At 35.7% G+C, this 24,318-nt stretch overlaps 1 protein-coding gene across 4 annotated transcripts in view; it reads left to right on the top strand.

The window, feature by feature from the left end:
- cdon.S (cell adhesion associated, oncogene regulated S homeolog) overlaps positions 1–24,318 on the top strand; it is a 132,264-nt gene that overhangs the window by 102,903 nt on the left and 5,043 nt on the right. For 2 of the 4 annotated variants that reach the window (XM_041571311.1, XM_018227729.2), the window contains 15 exons: positions 1,731–1,877; positions 4,987–5,277; positions 7,631–7,900; positions 8,743–9,102; positions 12,815–13,104; positions 13,209–13,383; positions 13,815–13,946; positions 15,038–15,238; positions 15,675–15,856; positions 17,352–17,457; positions 17,702–17,824; positions 18,919–19,131; positions 19,846–20,117; positions 21,713–21,792; positions 22,361–22,593. In XM_041571311.1, the coding sequence (XP_041427245.1) occupies positions 1,731–1,877; positions 4,987–5,277; positions 7,631–7,900; positions 8,743–9,102; positions 12,815–13,104; positions 13,209–13,383; positions 13,815–13,946; positions 15,038–15,238; positions 15,675–15,856; positions 17,352–17,457; positions 17,702–17,824; positions 18,919–19,131; positions 19,846–20,117; positions 21,713–21,792; positions 22,361–22,593 (3,075 nt within the window). The remainder of the gene's footprint in view (positions 1–1,730; positions 1,878–4,986; positions 5,278–7,630; positions 7,901–8,742; positions 9,103–12,814; positions 13,105–13,208; positions 13,384–13,814; positions 13,947–15,037; positions 15,239–15,674; positions 15,857–17,351; positions 17,458–17,701; positions 17,825–18,918; positions 19,132–19,845; positions 20,118–21,712; positions 21,793–22,360; positions 22,594–24,318) is intronic. The other 2 variants (XM_018227730.2, XM_041571312.1) reach the window with 2 other exon arrangements.

Raw genomic sequence — 24,318 nt, 5'->3', positions numbered from 1 at the left:
TAAGTAATTTGTGGAAACATTTATGTGCCAGTGGTGGGGCTCCGCCATCTTAAGAGAGAAAATGCATATCCTTGCAAGCTGTGTATTAAATCATTAACCCTTTCGGGGGTTAGTTTACTTGTACACAGCATATTTTGTGACCACTGTTGGTGTAAGCCTAGCAGAAACTTCTAATTTAGAATATATAACAAGCCGTTTTATTGATCCCCAACATAGGCAAGATTAGCTATGTTATTCTTAGTTCTTATGGATTTTATTATATACAAATACTCTCTGTAAAACTATATATTATTATTGATTTTTGTACATATAGTTATGTTCTGTTATTTGGCAAATTGCAGTGATAAGCCTGCAGTACTACACATAAATCTGTTCGGGACACTGTGTTCATGAACAAAGGCTTGCAAAATTTATATGAAAAATGTAATAAAGGGAATATTAAAATATGCCACACCTGTGATAAAAATAAATTTTTTACAGCATCTGTAAAACTAAATTGTTTTTGACCATCTATGTTTAAATGTGCAGCATTTTTAAACAAACTTCTTTACCAAGTATCTTGATGCACTGTACCAATAACATATTAGTATCAGCCCTTGCAGAGGAGCAAAACTGCCTTTTCTTAAAGATTCTTCCGGTTCAATAAATTGATCGTGTTATGTCAGCAAAAAAGAAATGGTCTTGCTAAGTTTTTTTTTTTTTTTTTTTTTAAATTTATATTTAGATCTATTTATCATGCTGTGTAAAACATTGGAGACAAACATCACTGGTGATGTTGCCCATTGCAACAAATCAGCAATTAGATTTCAACAGTCACCTACAAGAAAGAAAAGATCTGATTGCTTGCCACCTGGTGTACAATCTATATGCAAATTATATACATAGTAACATTGTAAGTTAAGTTGAAAAAAGACGCACGTCCATCAAGTTCAAACTTTTAAGTTTATATATAACCTGCCTAACTGCTAGTTGATATTAGATGAAGGCAAAAAAGCCAATTCGAGCCTCTCTAATTTGCCTCAGAGTGGGAAAATTCCTTCCTGACTTCAAGATGGCAATGAGACTAGTCCCTGGATCAACTTATACCATGAGCTATCTTCCATAACCCTGTATGCCTTCACTTGCTAAAAAGCCATCCAACCCCTTTTTAAACAAACACCAAAAAAAGGGGTGAGCTGCAGTTTGCTTCAGAAAGACTGATATAGATTATATAAACAAGCTGCTGTGTGGCCATGGTGGGCAGCCATTCAAAGCTGAAAAAGGAGGAATGGCACAGGATAAACAGCACATAATAGATAAGCTCTGTAGTATACAATAAAATTCTTCAGAAGGCGCCTATTATCTAATGTGTATTCTGTGCTTGAATGGCTGCCCCCATAGCTACACAGCAACTTGTTTATCTAACGTGCAGTTGTGTTTCTGAAGCAAACGCACCAGTTTTACCTGTGCAGGGCAACAGTTCATTATATTGTCATTCCTTTAAAGCACTTTCATTTTTGGTGTTACTGTTCCTTTACAGCTATCTAATGTATCAGCCAGTGCAACTGATTCAGGGAGAGAATTGCACATCTTAATACATAAATTAGATAATATATTGTAAATAGAACAGTAGATCACCGACTGTAGAGACATAATTGCTTTTCAGTATCCCAGCATTAAGTACAAACATAAGGAAAGATTATAAATACCAGGTTCACTAAATTATACTACCATTTTTGTTTTTGTTGAAGAAGACGAGTACCTGATTCTTCCTTCGGGAAACTTGCATATTCTAAATGTGTCACTGGAGGACCGCGGGACCTATAGATGTGCTGCCTACAACCCAGTTACTCATGAAGTCAAGCTCAGTCCCAGTACAGTGAAACTGTCTGTTAACCGTGAGTAATTGTACCCTGTTTCGTCCTTTTGCAAATTTAATGAAATCTATAATATACAGTGTATATTATATGAGTGCATGTGTGTTTTCTTTACAATTAATTGTCAACACCAGAAAACAGAGGGGCTTGTAAGCTATCAATCAGCATTGTCCCGTGCTGTGTGTTAAAGGGATACTGTCACAGGAAAACATGTTTTTTTCAAAATGTATAAGTTAATAGTGCTGCTCCCGCAGAATTCTGCAATGAAATCCATTTTTTTTTTTCATTTTGAAATTTTGCATGGGGCTAGACATGATGTCCATTTCCCAGGTGCTCCCAGTCATATGACTTGTGCTCTGATAAGTTCAGTCATTTTTTACTGCTACACTGGTTGAAGTGATATCATCCCCCCAGCAGCCCATCAACAGAACAATTGGCAGCTAACCAGCATCTACCTGACACTTCTTCTGAAGAATTTGTTTGCATTGCTAAAAGTGCTCCCTAGAGAACCCTGCTTTTTTCCTGCTTCGGTGTTATTGTTCACATCTACCACTAGGGAGCACAACTTGGGTATCCATTGTGAAATACAATGAGAAGGGGAGACATAATAGCGATCTTAAAGCTGTTTCATCTGTCAAGTGCTGACTCCTCAAAGCTCAGAATCAGGCATAATTCACTGAGATGGCTGCCTCCACACCAATATTACAGCTTAAAAATACATTTGTTGAGTCAAGAATAACATTTTAAATGGAATTATTTGCAATGTAAACTGTGTAATTTAGCAATAAAAAGTAAACCATAAAAATAATGACGGAATCCCTTTAAGCTATTTGTTACTATTCTTTTCTTGGAATGTTAGTTACCAGTCCGTTTGCATTGCTCTTGGTGTAGTATGCATATTGACTTCCTTATAGGACACACATTACCATCCCTAATAGGAAAGAAATCTCCTCTATGAGGGCCTCTCTGTAGGCCACTTAGTCACCTGCTGTACCCCTATTTGATGTTGTCTTCTTTGGAAAGGACATTTATATAGTAGTACAGTGAGCAATCATATCTGCAGTGGCAGTGCTTAAATTTACATTTTTGCTGTAACCGCTTCTTGAGTTTCTGAAAAAGAAATCTATGCTGAATCATTTCCTTCCATCTGACCAGATGTAGCTGTCTGATTTCTTTGGTAATTGTATATGAACTTTGGCTCTTAGATAGATTTTAAATTATAAACTGAGATTTTTGTTAATGAACTTTGTTTAGGGAATGACAATTTTAAACATGCATTTGCTAAATATAAGATTTGACATCAGGCACTGGTTACCACAGAGGAAGGAAATGCTTATGACAAGTCATTAGCAATAAAGGGAAAAATGTTTTATGGCAGATTTCCCTTCTGGAAAGAACTATGCGGCTTCTCACCCTTTTTACCCCTTTCCAGAGAAAATAATTGAACCACACTGCACAAATGATTTTTCTTAGTTTGACACATCTTTCCTTTTTCAAATCTGGATTTCATTGACTGAATAAATCATATTTAAATTTCATATTAAACTTTAATTAGAACCGTTCACCACAAAAGTCAATGGCATGTCAAACCGAACTAACCTAGATCAGAGGTAAGCAGCCTTATAAATCTCAAGGGCCCTACACGCAGCACTTGAGTATTCAAGAGATTCTCACTGGTCGGGAAGGTGAATGCCCTGCATCTAAGTCTACTTCCAAAGAAAATTGGTTCCTAAACTGTGAGTGTCACAAGTTAGATTGACACTTAAAAATCCATTCCATCTCCAGAGCTTGAGTTTTTATATTATATGTTAAAGGGGTGGTTCACCTTTAAGTTCACTTTTTAGTATGTTATAGAATGGCCACTTTTTAGCAACTTTTCAATTGGTCTTCATTATTTATTTTTTATACTTCTTCTTCTTTTATTCTTTTTCTGACTCTTACCAGCTTTAAAATGGGATTTACTGACCCCATATAAAAAGAAATGCTCTTTAAGGCTACAAATGTATTGTTATTACTTCTTTTTATTACTCATCTTACTTTTAAGGCCCTCTCCTATTTTCATATTCCAGACTCTTATTCAGTTCAGTACATGATTACCAGGGTAATTTGGAACCTAGAAATCAGAATGCGGAAATTGCTAACTGGAGAGCTGCTGAATAAAAAGCTAGATAACTCAAAAACCAGAAATGAAAAAAAATGAAAACATTTGCATATTGTCTCAGAATTTTACTCTCTACATCATACTAAAAGTTAATTTAAAGATGAACAACCCCTTTAAAAAGAAATCAACAGATCTGCATACAGCTATGTGCATCTTGTTCTATGGGACAAGTGGTCCTGTACCCCCTCTTCCACCACATGTCCTAAGTAAAATGTGGAGAAATTCCATGAAAATTTCAATGAAGTAAGATTTATGGATTACATCATTGTGAATCAAGTCAATAATGAAGGTTCATAAGCCAAATGAAGTCTATATTTCATGTCCGTGAAATCTTCACTAATCAGTATGATTCACTAATCAAAATCAAAAGATGTGTATTGATGTATGTAATTATTGCTCTTAAAGGAATAGTTCAGCGTAAAAATAAAAACTGGGTAAATAGATATGTTGTGCAAAATAATTTTTTTTTAATATAGCTAGTTAGCCAAATGTATTATGTATAAAGGCTGGAGTGACTGGTTGTCTAAAATAATAGGCAGAACACTACTTCCTGCTTTGCAGCTCTTTTGGTTTCCACTGATTGTTTATTGGCAGTTACCAATCAGTGACTTGAGGGGGGGGGGGGCACTTGGGTCATAACTGTTTGCTTTTGAATCTAAGCTGAGTGCTTAGGATCAATTTCTTACTGAAAAGTTATGTTCCATGTGGCCCCCCTTCAAGTAACTGACTAACTCAGAGTTAGAGAGCTGAAAAGCAGGAAGTTGGGTTCTGTTATGTTAGACATCCAGTCACTCCAGCCTTTATACGTTACATTTGTGCTTAACTAACTATTTTAGAAACATCTATTTACCCAGTTGTTATTTTTACACTGAACTGTTCATTTAAAGCTCATCTAGTGTGACATTACTTTGCAAATCAGCTTGAAATGTTAAGCTGGTTATAAATAAGAGTTTTACTGTTTCTCTGCAGGTTCATCTCAAGTCGATTCTCGTATTCTACACCCTGTTATTTCACAGACTGTTTTGGTACAGATTCCTGACCCTTTAACTCTTGAATGTGTGGTTGGAGGAGTGCCAAATCATCCGCCTGTCTATTGGTACAAAGGTGGGCAAGAGGCTGTTGCTAATGGAAAAAGAAGGCTTTTGCATACTCACCTAGTAATAGAGCAGGTGCAACGATCAGATGCTGGCAACTATTCATGTGTTTTAGGAAACGGATCTGGAGTATTTAAACGTGTTCAGTACACAGTCATTGTTTTGGGTAAGAATTACAAATATATCTTCAGCATTACACAGTTTCCTTTTCCGTCATAGGTTTATTTATGTGGGATGGTTTGTTACACCATTGGAGGCTATTTCATATTATTTAAGACAGGAAAGTAGTTACTTTTAATGCTTTCTGAGGTGTAGTAGGTGTGATAGAACTGTGTATGAGTTATTTCTAACACTTTTTTTTCAGCAAAAAACACTGTTATTGGTCTAGAGATAAACTTAAAAAAATGAATAATCTTTTGTATAAAGGCTATAGAGTTACATTTATAATTATTATTATTTTTTGTGCATTCCTTCACTTGTGAGAAGGGAATATAGCCAAAAAACTACGCAAGTATGACAATTTCCTCTTCCCAACTGGAACAAAATAGTTTATTGTATTACTGTATAGTTTAAATTCAGTTTTATGATCCCTGTGGTTAGACAATCTTCAGTATAGATGGTGCAGTTTGTACTTTTCTTCCATTACTTTCAGCTAGAGTTTTTTTTATATCATATCCTACACAAAAACAGTGGTACTACCCTTTGCATTGCACTGTTATCTACTTTTCAGAGGTTAGTAAACAACACCCTCTAGTGTCATTTACTATAAAGAGCATACAATTTCAACAAGCACCCCCCCCCCCTCGGCTTTTATCCCACTGTAGGTTGTGTATTCCAGTGGTAGGCCCTCATTTATTATTATAGCTGACTGCATGTAACCAACATATTTTTTATAGCACCATTTATTGATACTAAAATCCACACTGTTTGCAGCATGAAAAGGAAATGAAATCATTAAGAATGCCAACTACAAATATAGTTTTTAGTTTCAGGGGATTTCCTTTTTCTGGTTTCTTTTGAAATCCTAGTGACAGGAAAATAATATATTGTGCATTATAAGGAAAGAGAATAATAATGTGCATGGACATGCAGGGAGAATAACATTATAATTAAAAGATGTATAATTAGTAGCATACATAGACTAATTAATTTAACAACTAATTGGCAACTGATTTATTTTATTATTTTATATGCACTTAATGTACAAAAATTGTTACATACAGTGATTATATTTGGTCTTCACAGAATTATTTAGATTTATAAGAAAGTTTGCAGCCCCTCTAATTTCCTTTATTAACAGAACAGTTGACAGTCAAAAAATATATGCCTGCTGGGATGCTTGTTCCAGCATAATAGTTTCACATGCATCTGATTTATATCAAGTAAGCAAAGACCTGTTGGCAGCAACTGGAACTGAGTCCAGCATTAATGAGGGGACAGTTCTTCATGCTGGTGATGTGTATCAAATCCTACCTGCATCAATCACTCTCTTTCTGCCATGGGCCATCAAATATAGTTGATGGAAAGCCAGTATTCAAATATGATAACCATGCCAGCACTAATTAACATGGAAAATGCAAGACCAATAGCTGTGTTTTATGGTACATGCGCTTCATTTCTATACATTTTAGTTGATTTGTGGATTCTTGAGGAGTATGGGGCTATTTATCATGAAAGTGAATTTAATTTTGGATGCTTAAATAAGTCACCTTGAAAATGTGTCTCTTGGCTTCGCCTTGCTAGGTCTTTTTTGTTCCTTAGTAATCAGTCAAGATTTATTATCTGGCTATATGGAAAGCAGCCAAGTCTATACAGTTTGATGTTTCACATAAATCAGCAAAGCCTTATTCTTTCTTTAAAGAAAATCTGATTTAGTGACACTGTACATACCAATGATTACTTCCACAGTGCTCCATTTTCTTCAACAAGCTTTCATACTGCTTGTATTTCTAGCATTGAGAGGAGATATACCCTATATATATTTTTTCTTCCCTCTGATTTATCTTTAATAGAGAGCATACAAGGTTGCAGCATTCAAAGATGTTAGTCTTTCTTTTGTGTAGGTTTCTGCTGTGTCACTTGTGTTCTTGCAAATTATATTCTTCATATGGGTTTGGGTGTTTTATGGGATAATTACTTTTGTGGTGGGATCCTTCTCATAGACAAAGTTAACGTTCAAACGATTAGCTGGAAAGACAAACAGGCCACTATTGTGCTGAGAAGAATTCAGATTTCGATTTCTATTTTGCAATAATATGCATTATTTTGTGCACTCAGCACCTTGCATTATAGAATGCCAGATCCTCATTCGATCTAGACAGAACTGACCGGGAACTGCAGTATATATTTGCCTTTGGATAGTAAATTTTGATTGTAAAACAAGGCAAGTGTAATGAAACTTCTCTTGGATTTTACAGAATCTTTCCAGTTTAACATTACTGTATATGTTATATATCGTTGGATTTTTACTCTGTTATTTCAAAAAATACTTACTATCTTTGATCACATTTACATTTCAGAACCACCTTCAGTTTCCCAAAAAACTGAGGATCAGTCCTTAAGGGCAGGCAGCAATGTAAGATTTAGCTGTGAATCACGTGGTAACCCTACTCCAAATATAACTTGGTTTCACAACGCTGTTCAAATCAAACCATCAACACGTCACCATATATCTGGAAACAAAATACGCATCACTGGTATTTTTGGCGAGGATTCTGGGATTTATCAGTGCTTTGTAAATAATGGAGTTGGTTCAGCACAAGTCTCGCAAAGGCTTACCATTACATCTGGTAAGAGCAGCTAATGACTATCTATGTATTGTAGTATATGTACATAAGGAACTATGTTGCTTTCCATGTGTGGGTAAAACGTTATAGTTGATTCAATGCATAGGTCACGCCATAACAAAGATATTTTTATATCCAATATTAATGTATATTGCTAACTTTCAGATAAACATTATACCTTTACAACATAGAAGCAGAATACTGCCTATGTGACACCCAAATGATTTGTCGTGTTATTGTGCAACAATCTAAAGGACAGAAAAACTATACTCATTATTCAGCGCTCACTTTCTGCACATGGATATACCTTTCAACACATATAGCATGTTACTGAAACTAAGAGGCAGATTTATCAAAGTGTGAAATTACAGTTTACCACAGTAATATTCTGCAATTCTCTGTTCATTCCTGTGAGATTTTAAGAGGCGTATTGATAAATGGACGGAAGTTAGAGTTGACAATTTGATAAATACACCTCTAAAAATCTCATAGGAATGTACAAAAAGTGAACTTTAATTATAAATATAGATAAATCTGCCCTTAAGTGTTAATGGGAGACATATTTGACTAATTCAGCTTGGGCACAATTATGCCAACAATTTTGGTAGTTTAAATCATCAACTGATGATTTCCATGGTTATGTGGATGATTACTGGCAGCAGGTCCCCCAAATATTCTCTTCACAATAATAAAGACATTGCAGGCTTTAGCCAGTCTATGGTGTTTTCTTATAATTAATACATTTTGGCCAAATTGCTTGCTGTATTCATGTGTAGTGCTTGAATACTATTGCTATTATAACTTGGATATCTGGCAGAATTTAACAAAGCCTGTGTAATTTGCAGATATTTGGTCCAAACCAGTAATCTTGTCACCACCCACTAGCATCAGAGTGGCAAATGGCGATTTAGTTACACTGACTTGTAATGCCACTGGGATTCCTACACCAACCATCCGCTGGCATGACAACCATGGACCTATCAGCAGTCACCCTTCTCAGGTCCTGCGCTCCAAATCCCGGAAAGCATTATTGTCAAAGATTGGAACCACTGTTCTACATCAGGATCCTGTACACTATACCATGTCACAAGCTGGTTCCAGCTCTTTGTACATCAGAGACATCACTGTGCAGCATGCTGGGACATATACATGTGAAGCGACAAATGAATTTGGCTCGGCACATGCCGATGCTTACCTGACAGTTGGTAGGTACCAAGACAGATAATTAAGCAGACTCTCATTTTCATATATTTATGTAATTTTAAGATGCTTTTTAATAAAATTACTGTTCCTCTTAAATAAGCTATTATTTGGGATATTAAAAACTGAGCTACCAAGATAATTATTTCTTATAAAGGGGTTTTTTACCTTTGAGATAACTTTTAGTATGATATAGAGAGTGATATTCTGAGACAATATGCAATTGGTTTTCATTTTTATTATTTAAGGTTTTTGAGTTATTTTGCTTTCTATTCAGCTCAGCTGTTCTTTAATTTGCATTCTAAGCAATCTGGTAGCTTGGGTCCAAAGTATCCTAGCAACCATGCATTTATTTGAATAAGAGACTGCAATAGGAATAGGAGAGGGCCTGAATAGAAAGAGGAGTAGTAAAAATTAGCAATAACAATACATTTGTAGCCTTACAGAGCATTTGTTTTTTAGAAGGGGTCAGTAAAGCCCATTTGAAAGCTGAAAAGAGTCAGAAGAAAAAGGCAAAAAAAACTATAAAAAAACAAACAAATAATGAAAACCAACTGAAAATTAGCTTAGACTTGACCATTCTATAACGTACTAAAAGTTACCTCAAAGGTGAACCACCCCTTTAAGTCACACACGTAAATTTTCAAACTCAGAATTCTTCACCAATGAATGTTTGATGTAATTATGGATAATCACAATTTTATAAACAGAGAGGTAGCCTTTTTTTTGCCTTTTTTCTATTAAGTTTTTGTAGAATGTTTATTATTCCTGCTCACCTTTCAAGCTTTTGCAGGAAGTCATATGGTGTTACAATGTGGTTTGCTTTTTCTTTTTAAATCTTACTAAAGATATTCAGTTGAGTTGATGTGTGGTGACTATGGAAAAGAAAAGCCATGTAAGTTAGCACTACTTGCTCGTCTTTGGACTTCAGATAAGGTTGGCAAAGGTTTAACTATTTATCTGTAGTTAAAAATAAAAGCGCAAAGAGACAATGGACCACTTTCTCAAGGACTCCGATCCGCTTTACTAGAAGTCCTTGAGAAAGCGAATCGGAGTCCGCGAAACGCGTTGGATAAGAGCGAGGAGTCCGTCTGTTTGTTCAAAACTACTCCAAAAACAAGTGTGAATTGAGAGAGCTCGAAATCTGGACCACAGAGGGACTGATTGCCGGCACGGGACTGGTTCTGAGCACTTAACACACACGGAGTGGGACAGAGAGCGAAACACACGGACATATAAGAAATTTATATGCGATACTAATTTTTTTATCCTGTGAGTGGAATTTTGTATGCGGGGATATGTTAAACTACAACTAAATACTGCACTTAGAAAAGATCCCTTGTCTCTTTGCACTGTTATTTTTAACTACAGATTTCTATTTATTTGAAGCGGGAGTACTCCATTACCAAAAGCTGCAGAGCGGGGAATTGAATATTATTGAAACAAACGGTGATACCTACTAACCTCCTCTCCAGGAGCGCCGCGGGGGTTATTTATCTGTAGGTGTTTTGCCAGGTTAAACCTAAAAACCTATACATCCTATATAATTAGCAGGTTGTCACTTTGCTTACGGACGTTCTATCTCATACATTGGTAGGAAAAGGTTTAATGCATATTTTGGGTTGTTGCTTGTTGGAAGATTAATCCATTTCCTCAAAACCTTAACAAAGGGGATTGGCAATCTCTGCAGAATAGACTTTTAGTCACTGTTATGCTGAACTCAAAAATAGACGGTATATTGTGACTATCATGTAGTTTTTATGCATTGCTGCTTTAACTAGAAATTCTTTGTTGTTGATATTTTGCTGTTTCTTTCCCATGAAGTTAGCTTTTGGCTATACTATAGAACCTGAGAAAGGTCAGTTTTGTTCAGATGGCTTTCAATGTTGGATTCCGTTTTGTCTCTTAAAAACTGTTGACTGATCAGTTTCACTGGTGCAATGGTAACATATAATAAATCCACCTCTTAATATTTCCAAAATGTTAAAAATGGAGGTATTGTGTAAACTTTATCTAATAAGCACACATTTTTTTGTAAAATTCAGAATTATGCATGTTTTTTCTGATTATATAAAGTCATCTTCAGTGGGCTTCACATAGGAGCACTGTAGAAAAAACATTTATTCCTGTTATTTGTTTCTTATCATAATTAGAAAGTAGGAATAGTCTAACCCCTTTTCACCTTTGTTCTGAAGGAATTAGGTTTTTTCACTGCATTCCCAACTGCTTGTTCTTATATAAATATATGGTTTTTAAACATGCTTTTTACAGGCCTAAAATGATCATGAACAACTTCAGCCTTTAAATATCCATTTATTTCTAGCATGCAGGTCTCACAATTGTAGCTTTTAGTTCTTTCCCTCATGGAAAAGTTTAATTCTCCGCTTTCTGAAGCTGCTTTCATAATGTTTTTTTTAAGCCATTCTGTTTGTTGTTCATGTTAAATGCGCTTTCAAGCATTTATGGGAAAAGGTTAGATTAATGCTTAGTTTCTCTTTGCTTTTGTAAATCATATGGGTCTTTCTGGTAACCAGAACACACATTAATATAATATTAATATATAATAAAAAGAATCACAATGCATTCAACAGTCCAAAAGAAATTAGAATAAACATGGGGCAGCTTCTTCTGTTTTTTAACTTGAAACTTGTATTTGCTTTTTGTGGTGTAGAGGAATGTGCAGCTTGTTGATTTGGTGCCAGATATTTTGATAGCAGAGCTTTCTGCTCATATTAATTATGTGAGATGCCGTGTAAGAGTTGGGTTTCACTTGGTCACATAGTGTGCTCAAATGGTCCGTTTAGATAGGTTAGGTTTTTTGACAGCAGCGAGCGGAGACTATCCTCTTGTATCATCAGTTGCTTTTTCTTAAAGAGGAAGGTAGGCCTATGTTTATTTGCTTTTGTAAATGGTCCATATATTATATTTTGCATCTTGAATAAATCAAAAGTCATAGACTTGTAGGGGCAGATTTATCAAAGTGTGAATTTAGAGCTCACCACAATAAAACTCACTCACTTTCTATTCATTCCTGAATATTTATCAAATGGTGAACTCCATTGATAAATAGGATTCTCAAAATACCATAGGTTTGTATAGAACGTGGGTGAGTTTTCCTGTGGTGCGTTCCAATCTTACATTTTAATAAATCTGCTCCATTAAGTAGCACAAGAGCAATTACATTTGTACCATGGCATGGAATTATTAACATCTGCTCAATACTAGAACTAGAACATTTTGGTATACAATAGAACTGAGAAAGTACCAAACTTGAGGCAGCCTAATCTCTAGTCTAAAATTTGCTCTGCACATCCCTTATCTCATAACAAAATTCATCTCATAGTAACCTGCTCAGTTTCTAGGTCAATTTGCTGATGCATCATGTAGGCCAGAACATGGTACATAGAATACGGTTGAGAGATGAGCGACATCTGTTGCAATCATTTTTACTCTTTACACAAATGATTGGAACAATTGAAAATCAGCCATCCAATGTGTGACCCATGGCATGTACTCCATTGTATCCATTGGGCCTGTGGGCCAGTAAGTTGGAGAGTGTACCAGATCAACCAACATATGGCTGCTTTAACTAGTCTTTAGGTTTTCAGTCCCACAGTTTGGAAACCACTGCTTTGAATAGTAAAGTAAACAGCCTTTGTGGCACAGTGGCACACAATACAAATGCAATCTATAATTTTGTGTTAACTTATCCCACAGTTCCTTATGAAATGAGCACCAAACCTGAAGACATCACTCCACTAGATCTGACTCAAAGTGATGAGGGAGACTATGATGTGGAAACCAGGGAGCCGGATCACTACCAGATAAATGAGCATGAACCAAAATCTCAAGTTACAGAAAAGCCTTATAGTGGGACCTCATTGCCTGAAGCCCCCATTATTCTCAGCCCACCACAGACCACTAAGCCAGACATATATAACTTGATGTGGAGATCCGGAAAGGATGGTGGGCTTCCCATTAATGCATATTTTGTGCGTTATCGCAAGGTGAGTTTTTATGTAGAACAGAGATATGTTGCTCTCATTTGAAAGATCATTTGTAAGTGATTCACTATTTAACATCAATGTGTATTATTTTAAATGTTTTATAGCTGGATGATGATGGCAACATGGTTGGCAGCTGGAATTCTATCCGAGTGCCAGCTAGTGAAAATGAGTTCCCACTCACTGAACTGGAGCCGTCTAGCCTTTATGAAGTTCTCATGGTGGCAAGAAATGCAGCTGGGGAAGGCCAACCAGCCATGCTTACCTTCAGAACTAGCAAAGGTGAGCTCTTATTGCTCAGGAAATCCATTGAATTGATGTTTGCCCTTCTGTATATTAAATAAAAAAAACATTTGCAATTGCATTTATGCTTTTCCTGACAAAAAGGCAGGAATTTATTGCTCTGGGTAGTTGCTTACACAAACATTGCTTATCTTTGCATTTTCAGGACCTCCCATATTACTTGCCTTTAGTAATGGGCGAATCTGACCTGTTTTGCTTCTCCAAAAATTCTCGAAATGCTCCAAGATGCATTTAAGTCTATGGGCAACAAATTTTGTTTTGACCGGCGACAGATTGCAGGACAAATTTTGACAGTCCAATGAAATGAATAGGCCTTGTATTTATTTGTCACCCTATTCTAATACACAGAGAGAACGTCCAATGATATGAATAGGCCTAGTATTTATTTGTCGCCCTATTCTATTACACAGAGAGAACGTCATCTTCAAAAAACACACAGGCCCCATTCCCTCCTATTGGGGTCCCAAAACAAACTATTATTCATGGAGTCTCGAACGGCAATTTTGGCTTCGTACCGGTGGACCCATCTCGACATAGTGGAGGTAAGACTCTGTTCTATTCTTTATTGCACAGTCAGCTCAAAATAAATGAACCAACAAGTTACATCAAATTCACAACACAAGCCATAACAATATTATTACATTATTACACTTTTAGGCATTATTAGATGGTTTTAACTGAAATTGGCACCTTTCGTATAAAACATATACTGGATATAAAACGCATCTTAAGTTGCTTGTCTATTGCTTGCTTCCCTTTATATTACTAAGTCAGTACTGAAAAAAAAACTGAAACACTGACTTCTTCCGGTAACCTTAACATACCATTATATTAATCTACCTAATCTGATAGCAGTGCATAAATATTCCCTGGGCCAGGATGACACCTTAATTCATCTACTAACTTAATCCTCATACTAAACCTTTTCTCTTTGTTCTCTCTATTCCTCTGCTTTCTTTACCAAGTGAAATAAAGTAAGTATTTATATAAAAGGTTGTGCAAAGTGTTTGGTTTATTTAATATATATATATATGGTGGCACCACATTATTGCCTCCTTTTCTTATCATTTCAGTTAAATTAAACGCTTTGATAATGCTTCAAGGTTGAGATTTTATGAATTTTATTCTTTTACTTACTGGTGTCCAGCCACCACTATGAGACATAGTACAGATACCACACTATTCAGGGGTTATTTATCAAAGCCTGAATGCCAAAAACTCGAAAAATTAAAGATTTTTTTTTGCTATAAAATCTGAAATTTTAGTGGGAACAGTTTTTTGGGAAATTATTAAACCCTGAGGCTACAATAAAGTCAGAATACGAATATCTGGCATCTTAGACCTGCCGAGGCTGTATATAAGTCAATGGGAGAGGTCCCTATACTATTTTGACGTTTCTATGCTCTGTGCTGGAATTAGCCAGAAAATATGGCTATTTAGGACTTTTTGACCAAAAATCGGATAAAAATCGTATGATTCGGGAAAAAACACTGGAAAAATTGTACAATACTCAAGAATAATAAATATACAGCTTGTGTACAGCTTTATTTAAAGATGTCTGTATATTATAAGATACATATGTGGTTACATTTGAGAGGTTATTTTGCTCAAACCTCATTTTCATTCATTTAAGTTCCTGAAGCTCCTGACCGCCCAACTATTTCCACTGCTTCTGAGACGTCAGTGTATGTCACCTGGATCCCAAGGGCCAATGGAGGATCACCTATTACCTCTTTTAAAGTAGAGTACAAGCGTACAGGAGGACATTGGAACACTGCAGCTGAGAATATACCCCCCTCCAAGCTTTCTGTGGAAGTTTCCAACTTAGAGCCAGGTATAACCTATACAATTAATGGTAAAAACTGTGCCCAAAGCATTTTTCTCCCTAATGTTTAGAATATATGACTAAGAAGGTATTAAGTTATGCACATGCACACAGTTTTCTATCAGTTTGTATCAGTAGTATAGCTTTTGTGCACCCACACTAGTGCCTATTATACTCAGTCACTTCACTTAATTAATATACTAATAGCTGGATTTTGGGAAGAATACTTTCCTTATATATAGGGGTTTTTTTTTGGTTAGTAAGGGTGCAAATTTTATAGAGGCAACATTTATTACAACACACAAGGTTGAATTTTAATATAAGACACAAAGCTTGCTTTTAGCCTTCATCTACCTTTGCTTATGGTTTCTATTTACATTACACTCTACATATTAGCTTATTAGCTTAGTCCAGTTCCGCTGATAATACAGTTGTTCTCATTCAGGTGGTTTGTACAAATTTCGAGTCATGGCAATAAATAATTATGGAGAGAGCCGGCGTAGCACTGTGTCCCGACCTTATCAAGTAGCTGGTTATAGCAGCCGCCTATCTAATCCTTTGATTGTTGGTCCTCGTATTGACCAGACTGAGGCAGTGACGGACACACAGATTTTGTTAAAGTGGACAGTAAGTATTTTCAATTAGTCATCTAAGATAAAGGGGACTTTATGGACAATCATAAACGAAGCCATAGTTTTTCTTCATTACAAAAGCCTGTTAAGGCAAACATACAAAGATTGCCAAGCTTTGTCCAGCACAAAACCTGACTGATTGGTAAAGTCACACAGGATTTTCTTTAGGTTTGCCTGAATACAAAAGCTCATATGTAACTCTATATAAATATGTAATAAATATTCTTAAAGGAACTGTTCAGTGCAAAAATAAAAACTGGGTTAGTTAGCCAAAAAGGCTGGAGTGACTGGATGTCTAACATAATAGCCAGAACACTACTTCAGCTCTCTTGGTTTCCACTGGTTTCCAGGCAGTCTAATCAGTGACTGTTGCTTTTGAATCTGAGCTGAAAGCTGAGCATCATTTGCAAACTCACTGTTACACAGTTATGTCCCATGTGCCCCCCTTAAACTCACAGAGTTAGAGAGCTTAAAAGGGTTACTAGATGTGGATAAGCTTAAAGGAAAACTATAACCCCAAAACAATGTTTTAAAACAGCTCATGTGTAAGACCCTGATTCATGTAAATAAACCATTGTCATAATAATATACGTTTTTAGTAGTATGTGCCTTGTTGGGTAATCATAAATAGAAAATTGCCATTTTAAAAAATAAGGGCCGCCCCCTAGGATCGTATTATTCACAGTGCACACAAACACACCATACAGTTAGGTCACATGACCCAATTAAAATACATAGTTCTTCCTGTTACAGTTAGAGTTGTAGTATTTCTGGTCAGGTGATCTCTAAAGCAGCACAGATAGAGTCACGAAATGGTGGTTCAAGGCAAGAGATGTAAAAGGGCAAGATTTACTTTAATTTATATTCCAGTTTGGCAAGGTTCTTAAATGTCACTTAATATGATATAAACTATCTGTTGCTTAAATATTAATTTGGGGGTAAAGTTTCCTTTAATACAGTACCCAGTAAGATTCCTATAGCATTCACACACCATCAGGAACCAATTAAACTGTATGTTTTGGAGGAAACCCATGAAAGCACGGAGAGAACATACAAACTCCTTACAGATAGTGGCCATTTCAGAACTGAATGCAGGCCCTCAGTGCTGCAAGCAAAACTACTGCCCACTGAGCGACTTTGCTGTCTGTTGGAAATACTTGCCCCACACAGCCATTCTAGTCATGTATACTAACTACAGTGTTATTTCCTTAACCATTAAAAAAAGTACTGTATATTTATGTGAACTTTAATTTATATAGTCATGCATATGCACAATAGCTTTTTTCATTCATGAGCCAGGTTTTGTGAAGGAGTATAAAAATCTTTTCCTGCACTTTTCACCCCACTATACCAATAATTTTACTGAATATACAGATATTAAATACTTATTTTGCTACTTTGGGAAGTTTATTATTTTCTTTTTTGGTTTTGGAGGATTAAATGAAAGTCATTCTGTAGTTAAAAGCTTAAATTCTGTTTCTGTTTTTCAGTACATCCCTGAAAACAACAACAATACGCCCATCCAGGGATTTTACATCTACTACCGACCCACAGACAGTGACAATGATAGTGATTATAAGAGGGACATGGTTGAAGGTGAGCTGTGGAATTATATCCATTTATAAAGAGTATTTTGATATTCTGTTTTACATTTTTATTTGTGACAAAGGCTAGTTATTGTTTTTAAATTCACTTCAGTAGCCACAATATTCTGTTCTATATCAAAAATGTTTCTATTTGATTTTTAATTATATCAAAGTGGTAGCATCTCACTTTCTTCCTTTTGAAATAAAAAAAAGGATATCTGAGATTTTAAATGTCTATCTTGGTTTTTCATTAGGAACAAAGCATCGTCATTTAATTGGTCATCTGCAGCCAGAAACATCTTATGACATCAAAATGCAGTGTTTCAATGAACGAGGGGCCAGTGATTACAGCAATGTTATGATGTGCGAGACTAAAGGTAACAATAGGACAAACTTTTTGTAATTCAAATTACCCTAACAACCATACACTGATTTGAATAACAGACTGGAATATAAATAGGAGAGGGTCTAAATAAAAAGATGAGTAATAAAAAGTAGCAATAATAATACATTTGTAGCCTTACAGAGTATTTGTGTTTTAGATCCTCACTTGAAAACTGGAAAGCGTTAGAATTAGAAGACAAATAATAATAAAAATAAAAAAATAAATAAATAAATAATGAAGACCAGTTGAAAGGTTGCTTTGGCCATTCTATAACATACAAAAAGTTAAATTAAAGATGAACCACCCTTTTAAGTAAAGCTATGAGAAAACAAACATCCTTTAGACAAAATGTTTGTGCTAGGTAAGCTCCACCTGTACTATAGCATATATGCCTTGAATGAAAGTGTTTGATGCATACTTTTATTTTTTTTTAATTTCAGTATCTGTAATAGGATGATGTGGTTATAAAATATTATACAATATTTGCAAAACATATTTATTCCAGACTTGACTTCTCCTGCTGGCTGACAGAATTATCTTTCTAATTCTCTGTTTCAAAGCAACTTATTTTTCTAAATCCTACTTACTGGGCAAGGTTGCTCTACATTTAGTGAGTCTGGAGTCCAGCAGAGCAGATTCATTGCTTAATATTCAGTCCTGGAAGCATGTAGATATGTTGCTGGCTTTACAGCCTGTAAGGAATCTGAATTTGAGTCAAGAAAGTTACAGTGGATTAACTTCCTTCTCTGGAATGTAATCTGAATCGAATTTATGTGAACCATTCAAGCAATATCACACTGTAGTTTATACACAATAGAGGAGAGGATAGCAGGTCCCACTGGTGTAGAACTTCAAAGTGGCGGATGGAAGGACAACAATGCAGATTTACAAGCAATATCATACATGGTTACCTACATTTAGATTTAGATTTATCTATTTCATAGCCAGACTTCTTAAAAGTAAAAAGGGAAATAGAATAAAATATGTTACCGTTGCCATAAAATTCAGGAAAATGGTTCATGGAATGTTAGAATTAATGGAGTGCCACATATTTTCGTCTACTAATGGCATCTTTGTATTTAACAGTAAGGAGGAGCCCAGGAGCCTCGGAGTATCCTGTGTTGGATCTCAGTACTCCATCTGTTTCTGATCGCAGCTCAAGCCCATCACATTCCCCAGCTAGAAGTGGAGACTTATTGTATGTCATAGTTGGTTGTGTGCTTGGGGGAATGGTACTCATTCTTATGGCATTCATTGCTATGTGTCTCTTGAAGAATCGCCAGCAGACTCTAATGCAGAGTAAGTAGAACTCAATTGCAATCTAGATATAAAGGAAAGTTGAAAGGCTAATAAAGGATAGGTTTGTTTGCTTCAGGGTGAGCCCATTGAAGTGAAGGCAGGTGAAGCAAGTACAATGTTTGCATGTAATATAAACGTGTTTTTATCACAATGGCATTGCTTTATTAAATAGCAGGGTATTTTTGTTTAACTATGTCTTATATACAAGGTGGTGAATAGGCAGAAAGTAGTAGGCAGTAGAAGGGGTGAAGGCAGATGATACAGATAATAGAGAGGAATAATGGTGACAGCAGGAGGAAACAAAACAAATCATTTATTTGTGAGGGCAACAGGGTATGAAAAGAGGAGAACATTCTGACATAAACTAAAAATTGATTTATAGTCTGATTTTTAAGTTTTTTCCCCCTCAGAGTTTTACAAATTAGTCTCTTGAAGAGTTTTTGATGCAGCTTACCCAGAACATGATATTCTCAGGATTTCTCTTTGTCAAATTCCCTTCTCACAGTGATGCAGCGGCCTAAATTTCTTAATCTGATTCACTAAAGAGTAGTCTCATAGAGACATGAGACATTAAACAACCTCCAGAGCTTTAGCCAAGAAAATAAGGGGGGGAGGAATCCAAGTACAGTAAAATTATTAATACTTAAAATATTATATTCAATATGAATATTGTACTACAAATTTTCAAGTATGTTTTCTTTTCTTTTCATCAAGAGTTTGAACCTCCTGGTTACCTCTACCAGGGAGCAGACCATAATGGACAAATTATCGAATATACCACATTACCAGGAACAAGCCGTATCAATGGCAATGTCCATACAGGTTTCATAGGGAATGGAAGTCTTAATAATGGTTGCCCTCACATTCACCATAAAGTTCATAACAGAGCCAGTGGAGTAGGGAATGGAGAATTGTATTCCGTCTGTAACAGCTCTTTGAAGGAAACGTATGTTGACTATGAGCATCTTCCACACAATCTTTCAAATGTAAGTGATATGTTCCTTGTCGTTGCTTATTATAACAAAGACTTTTGCACATTTGATAAGCTAACACCATGACTACTTTTACAAGGTGCCACCATACCACCTTTATTTTCCAGCCTTTCTGCTTCTTAGAGCTAGACATATTGTCAGCAGTAGTATTTGCAGGCATTCTCTTTTGCAATAATGCCAATGGGCTGGTGGACTCTCTCTCAGTTAGAATCACACTTGCTACAGTTTAATTTTATAGATGTAAACTCTCAAACTACAATAAATTCAAGAGCAAAGAGTCTGAAACTTCATGTTTAGAGCCTGAAAAGGACTTGAAACATGTAGCTTTGCAGTAAACACTCAATTGATAAACTCTTTTAGCTAGATCTGCATATTCAGTTCTTTGATTCTATATTTATTGTTGTAATTGCAAGTATACCTTAGGGGGGAAGTATTTTGAAAAGAAAGCAGACATATTTTTTGCTTCCATTGTATTGGTTGCCTTTTCATTTAGGGGTGCAATAGCAGTAGATAATACACATAGTAAAATAGAGAAATATTCAAATCCTTAGACATGTAGACTTAAGTCACACACAGTTATGTCCCATTTATGTCTTAACATGTTTTCAGTCGCATGAGGGAACAGGGGGCTGGCTAGATCAAAGGCTCTCATAAGTTCTCTCTGTTACAGTGTTTAACAGTTCAGTGCTCTGTCCTTGTAGGGTTAAAGCTGGAACATTTTATGGGAAAACACCAAACATACTGGAAATATATGTTTTTAAATATATATTTATCCCATTTCCAGTGGAAAATAGTGGGTCCATTGTTGTTTGTAAAACCAGATGCCTTATGTAATAAGTTCTCAAAAGCCATCAGATCCAAAGTGAACATTTGAATTGCACCTTGGACGACAGCTTTGTCTTCCAAAATTGTAGGCTCTCTCCTGCTGTTCTTTACAAGGCTTTGGCAGTGCTCTTTGCACCTGGCACACAGAGGTGGGTTTATAATCGTCCTATATTTTAAACCATGTGTGCCTTTCTTGGAAATGCAATCTGGATTTCTCTACTTTTCTTGCTTAAGATTTTATGGACATTGTGCCTTTAAATATATAAGAACCAAATATCTCTAATCTAATATACATTTTGCTTGATTTATTTTTTGGGATGGATTGGTTATAACTTTTCACCCCTCTGAAGGAGCTTGGTAACTGCTTGGTAGTGATGCTTCAGGCTGTAGCCCACAGGGGCCCAGTTGAGAAACTCGCCTCATGCAGCAGCAGCCTGCAATTTACCAGGGGCAGCAAAAAAATCTCCTGTTCGCTTTAAGAGACGAAATTCCTTTTTTAAAATCGGAGTGGGGGCGCATCGGTAATGACCTCCTGGAGTGCCACTAGCAGTCCCTATAATACATTAGCCCTAGGTTCTCAATAGTGCTCACTTCTACTCAGAAGAAAAAAAAGCAGGATTCTTTTTAAATAATAGTAGCACATGCTCCCCTTAATCCAGTTCTCTAATGTATTACTTTTTATACATTGCTAATATTTTATGCCAAATTGAAAATTAATCCCATTTATCACATTTATATATCATGTGAAATGTTTTCTTCCCCAGGGCAGAGTTATGTACACAGCATTGCCACAAGCTGATCCAACTGAATGCGTCAACTGCAGGAACTGCTGCAACAATAACAGGTCAGATTACAAAGCACAAAAACAATCCCATTAGACAAACCTCTGCTATTGTACATCAAATGGGAATTACATTGGCAAAGCATATTGCGTCCATTATTTCTTTAAAATTATTTTTAAATATTTAGCAGAATGCATTTCACCATGCCGGTGGATAAACAACAGAAAAACATCTGACTTGCAACAAACTGGCCAAGGGTTTTATAACTTCTACCATATCAACCAATAAAACAAATATCAAGATATATCACTATAAAGAGAAGGCTCACATTGATACAGTATTAGCATATTTTAGCAATTCTACTGTTTATAGCATCACTCTCTACATGCTCAAAACATTTAATTTTTCATACTAAAAAAACTTAAACATAAAGTGATACCTTCTGCTATTTAAAACTTGCAGGGTTTGGGATCAGGATCTAAAATTTATGTATTAACTGAGGTTTTTCTTAAGCTATTAAGCTGAACAATTGCATGCTTACAAACTCAATGTATTGCTGGTCTACTAGGTGTATATATCCTGGTCAGGCTATAAGTTTGTAACTTTTTTTTCTGGCATTTTTTAAAACAGGTGCTTTATGAAACCCAATGGATCTTATTGTGGTAATGGTGTGGCTGTGATGCCAGTGGGATTAGCCCCTCAGCAGGATAAAGGAGAAACAAAACCGCCAAACCATGTAATGGACCCTGATCAGAACTGTAGTGAAGAAACCGAGGAAGACAATAATGAAAAAGAGACACAGCTTTCATCAAATACTGTATGTCTAGAGGAATCCACACAGACTGGCACAGAGCAATATGAAGGTGAGACAGAAAAGGCATTTTTGCATTAAAAAGGCAGAGACCTTTAGCAACTTTGCACCTTTTATTACATAAACCCCATTTTTCTGCTTCACAATGAAGGTCTTTCTCCTCATATACTTTCTTTATATGATGCTGCTGTAATAGAAAAGTAGCGTATTATATCTGTTTTAGTATGCTATAATCAAACCCATTCATTTCCAGGTCTTAGAGGCCCATTTATTAAAGGTTGAATTTTAGTGGTATTAGAACTTTTTAAAACCACAAAAATTACAAATGCCATGAAAGTTATAAAAAAAGATCCAAATATGAAAAGTATATATGAAAAAAATGCAGAATAAAATACTAATATCTCTAAAACGTTTTTCGGAGAAAAGTCTGAAAGGCTGATAAAATGTCCAATTGAATCAATGCAGCTCTCATTCACTTCTATGAGACCATGACTGCTTATACCTGTACTTGAGAAGTTTTTTATTAGGGTTTTTTGTGGTTTTTACACTTTATATGTAGAATTTTTAGAGAAATTTATATAAATACTCGAATTTTTAGAGAAAAAAATACGATTTGTGGGAAAAAAAGGAAATCATAATTTTTGTAAATAGGACCCTTAGTCTAAAGAGGGACACTGGGAAGGGTAAGTAAGAAAAGGGATGTAGTGCTGCCAGTGTATGCCTGGGAAAAATGCACAAATTCGATTCTTGGGTGGGGGGGGATTTGAGGCGGTGATGGCCTCTAACATCTTTGCACCCCCCAGTGAATTTGGATTTCTTTGTCTTTGAAAAAGTGGGGCTGCTAAATATTATAGGAGGGATCATAACTGACACCAATGTGTTAATTGAATCATTGTGGCCTTTCCAACTTTTCAATGTCTCCTGTGCTAAAAAGTTGAAACACTAAGGGGGTTATTTACTAAGCTCCAAAAGTCCCCCGAAATCCGAAAAAAACGTGATTTTTTTGTGTTATAATAGGCTTTTAAAAAAATCACAAATTTTTCGGAATTTATTAAACCCCATAGGGCTAAAAAGCCAGAATATAAAAACACGGCATCTCAAACCTGTCGAGGTTGCATAAAAGTCAATGGGAACAGTCCCATTGATTTTTGGTTGTGTCTGGGGTTTGGGGCAATATGACAATGTTTTCAGAGCTTTCGGGTGAAAAATTCAGAGTTTTCAGGGAAAATTCACGAAAAAATCATGAAAATCTGAGCTTTTCCCGCAAAGGTAGTTTTCGGGAAAATGTAATAATAAATAAGCGTTGAAAATCCGAGCATCTTAGATCGGAGTTTGTAGCAGCCGATATTGAGATACATTTGGACCTTGATAAATAACCCCCTTAAAGGCAGATTTATCAAGGGTCGAATTGAAAATTAGAATTTTCAAAAAAAAATTACGGTCAAAACTGTCAAATTCAACTAGGGAGTTATCCAAACTCGATTTGAGTTTTTTTTTAAAAAAAAATTGAATTACATTTTCGAGATTTATCACACTCTGGACCTTTAAGAATTCAAATTAGACTATTCGCCACCTAAAACCTGCCAAATTGCTGTTTGTCAATGGGAGAGGTCCAGGGATCAATTTGGACATGTTTGCAGCCTTCCTGACACTTGTTTTTTTCGGAGAAAAAACTCGAATTCGATTTGATTTTTCGGGTTGTTTCAATTCATCCACGTTTTTTAATACATTTTAATAATTTTAAAATAATTTTAATAATTAGTTTCGACTAGTTTAA

Source organism: Xenopus laevis, chromosome 7S (assembly GCF_017654675.1).
Source record: "Xenopus laevis strain J_2021 chromosome 7S, Xenopus_laevis_v10.1, whole genome shotgun sequence".
Taxonomy (NCBI): Eukaryota; Metazoa; Chordata; class Amphibia; order Anura; family Pipidae; genus Xenopus; species Xenopus laevis.
Note: the sequence above shows the minus strand (reverse complement) of the source record. Positions and strands in the feature narration are given on the sequence as shown.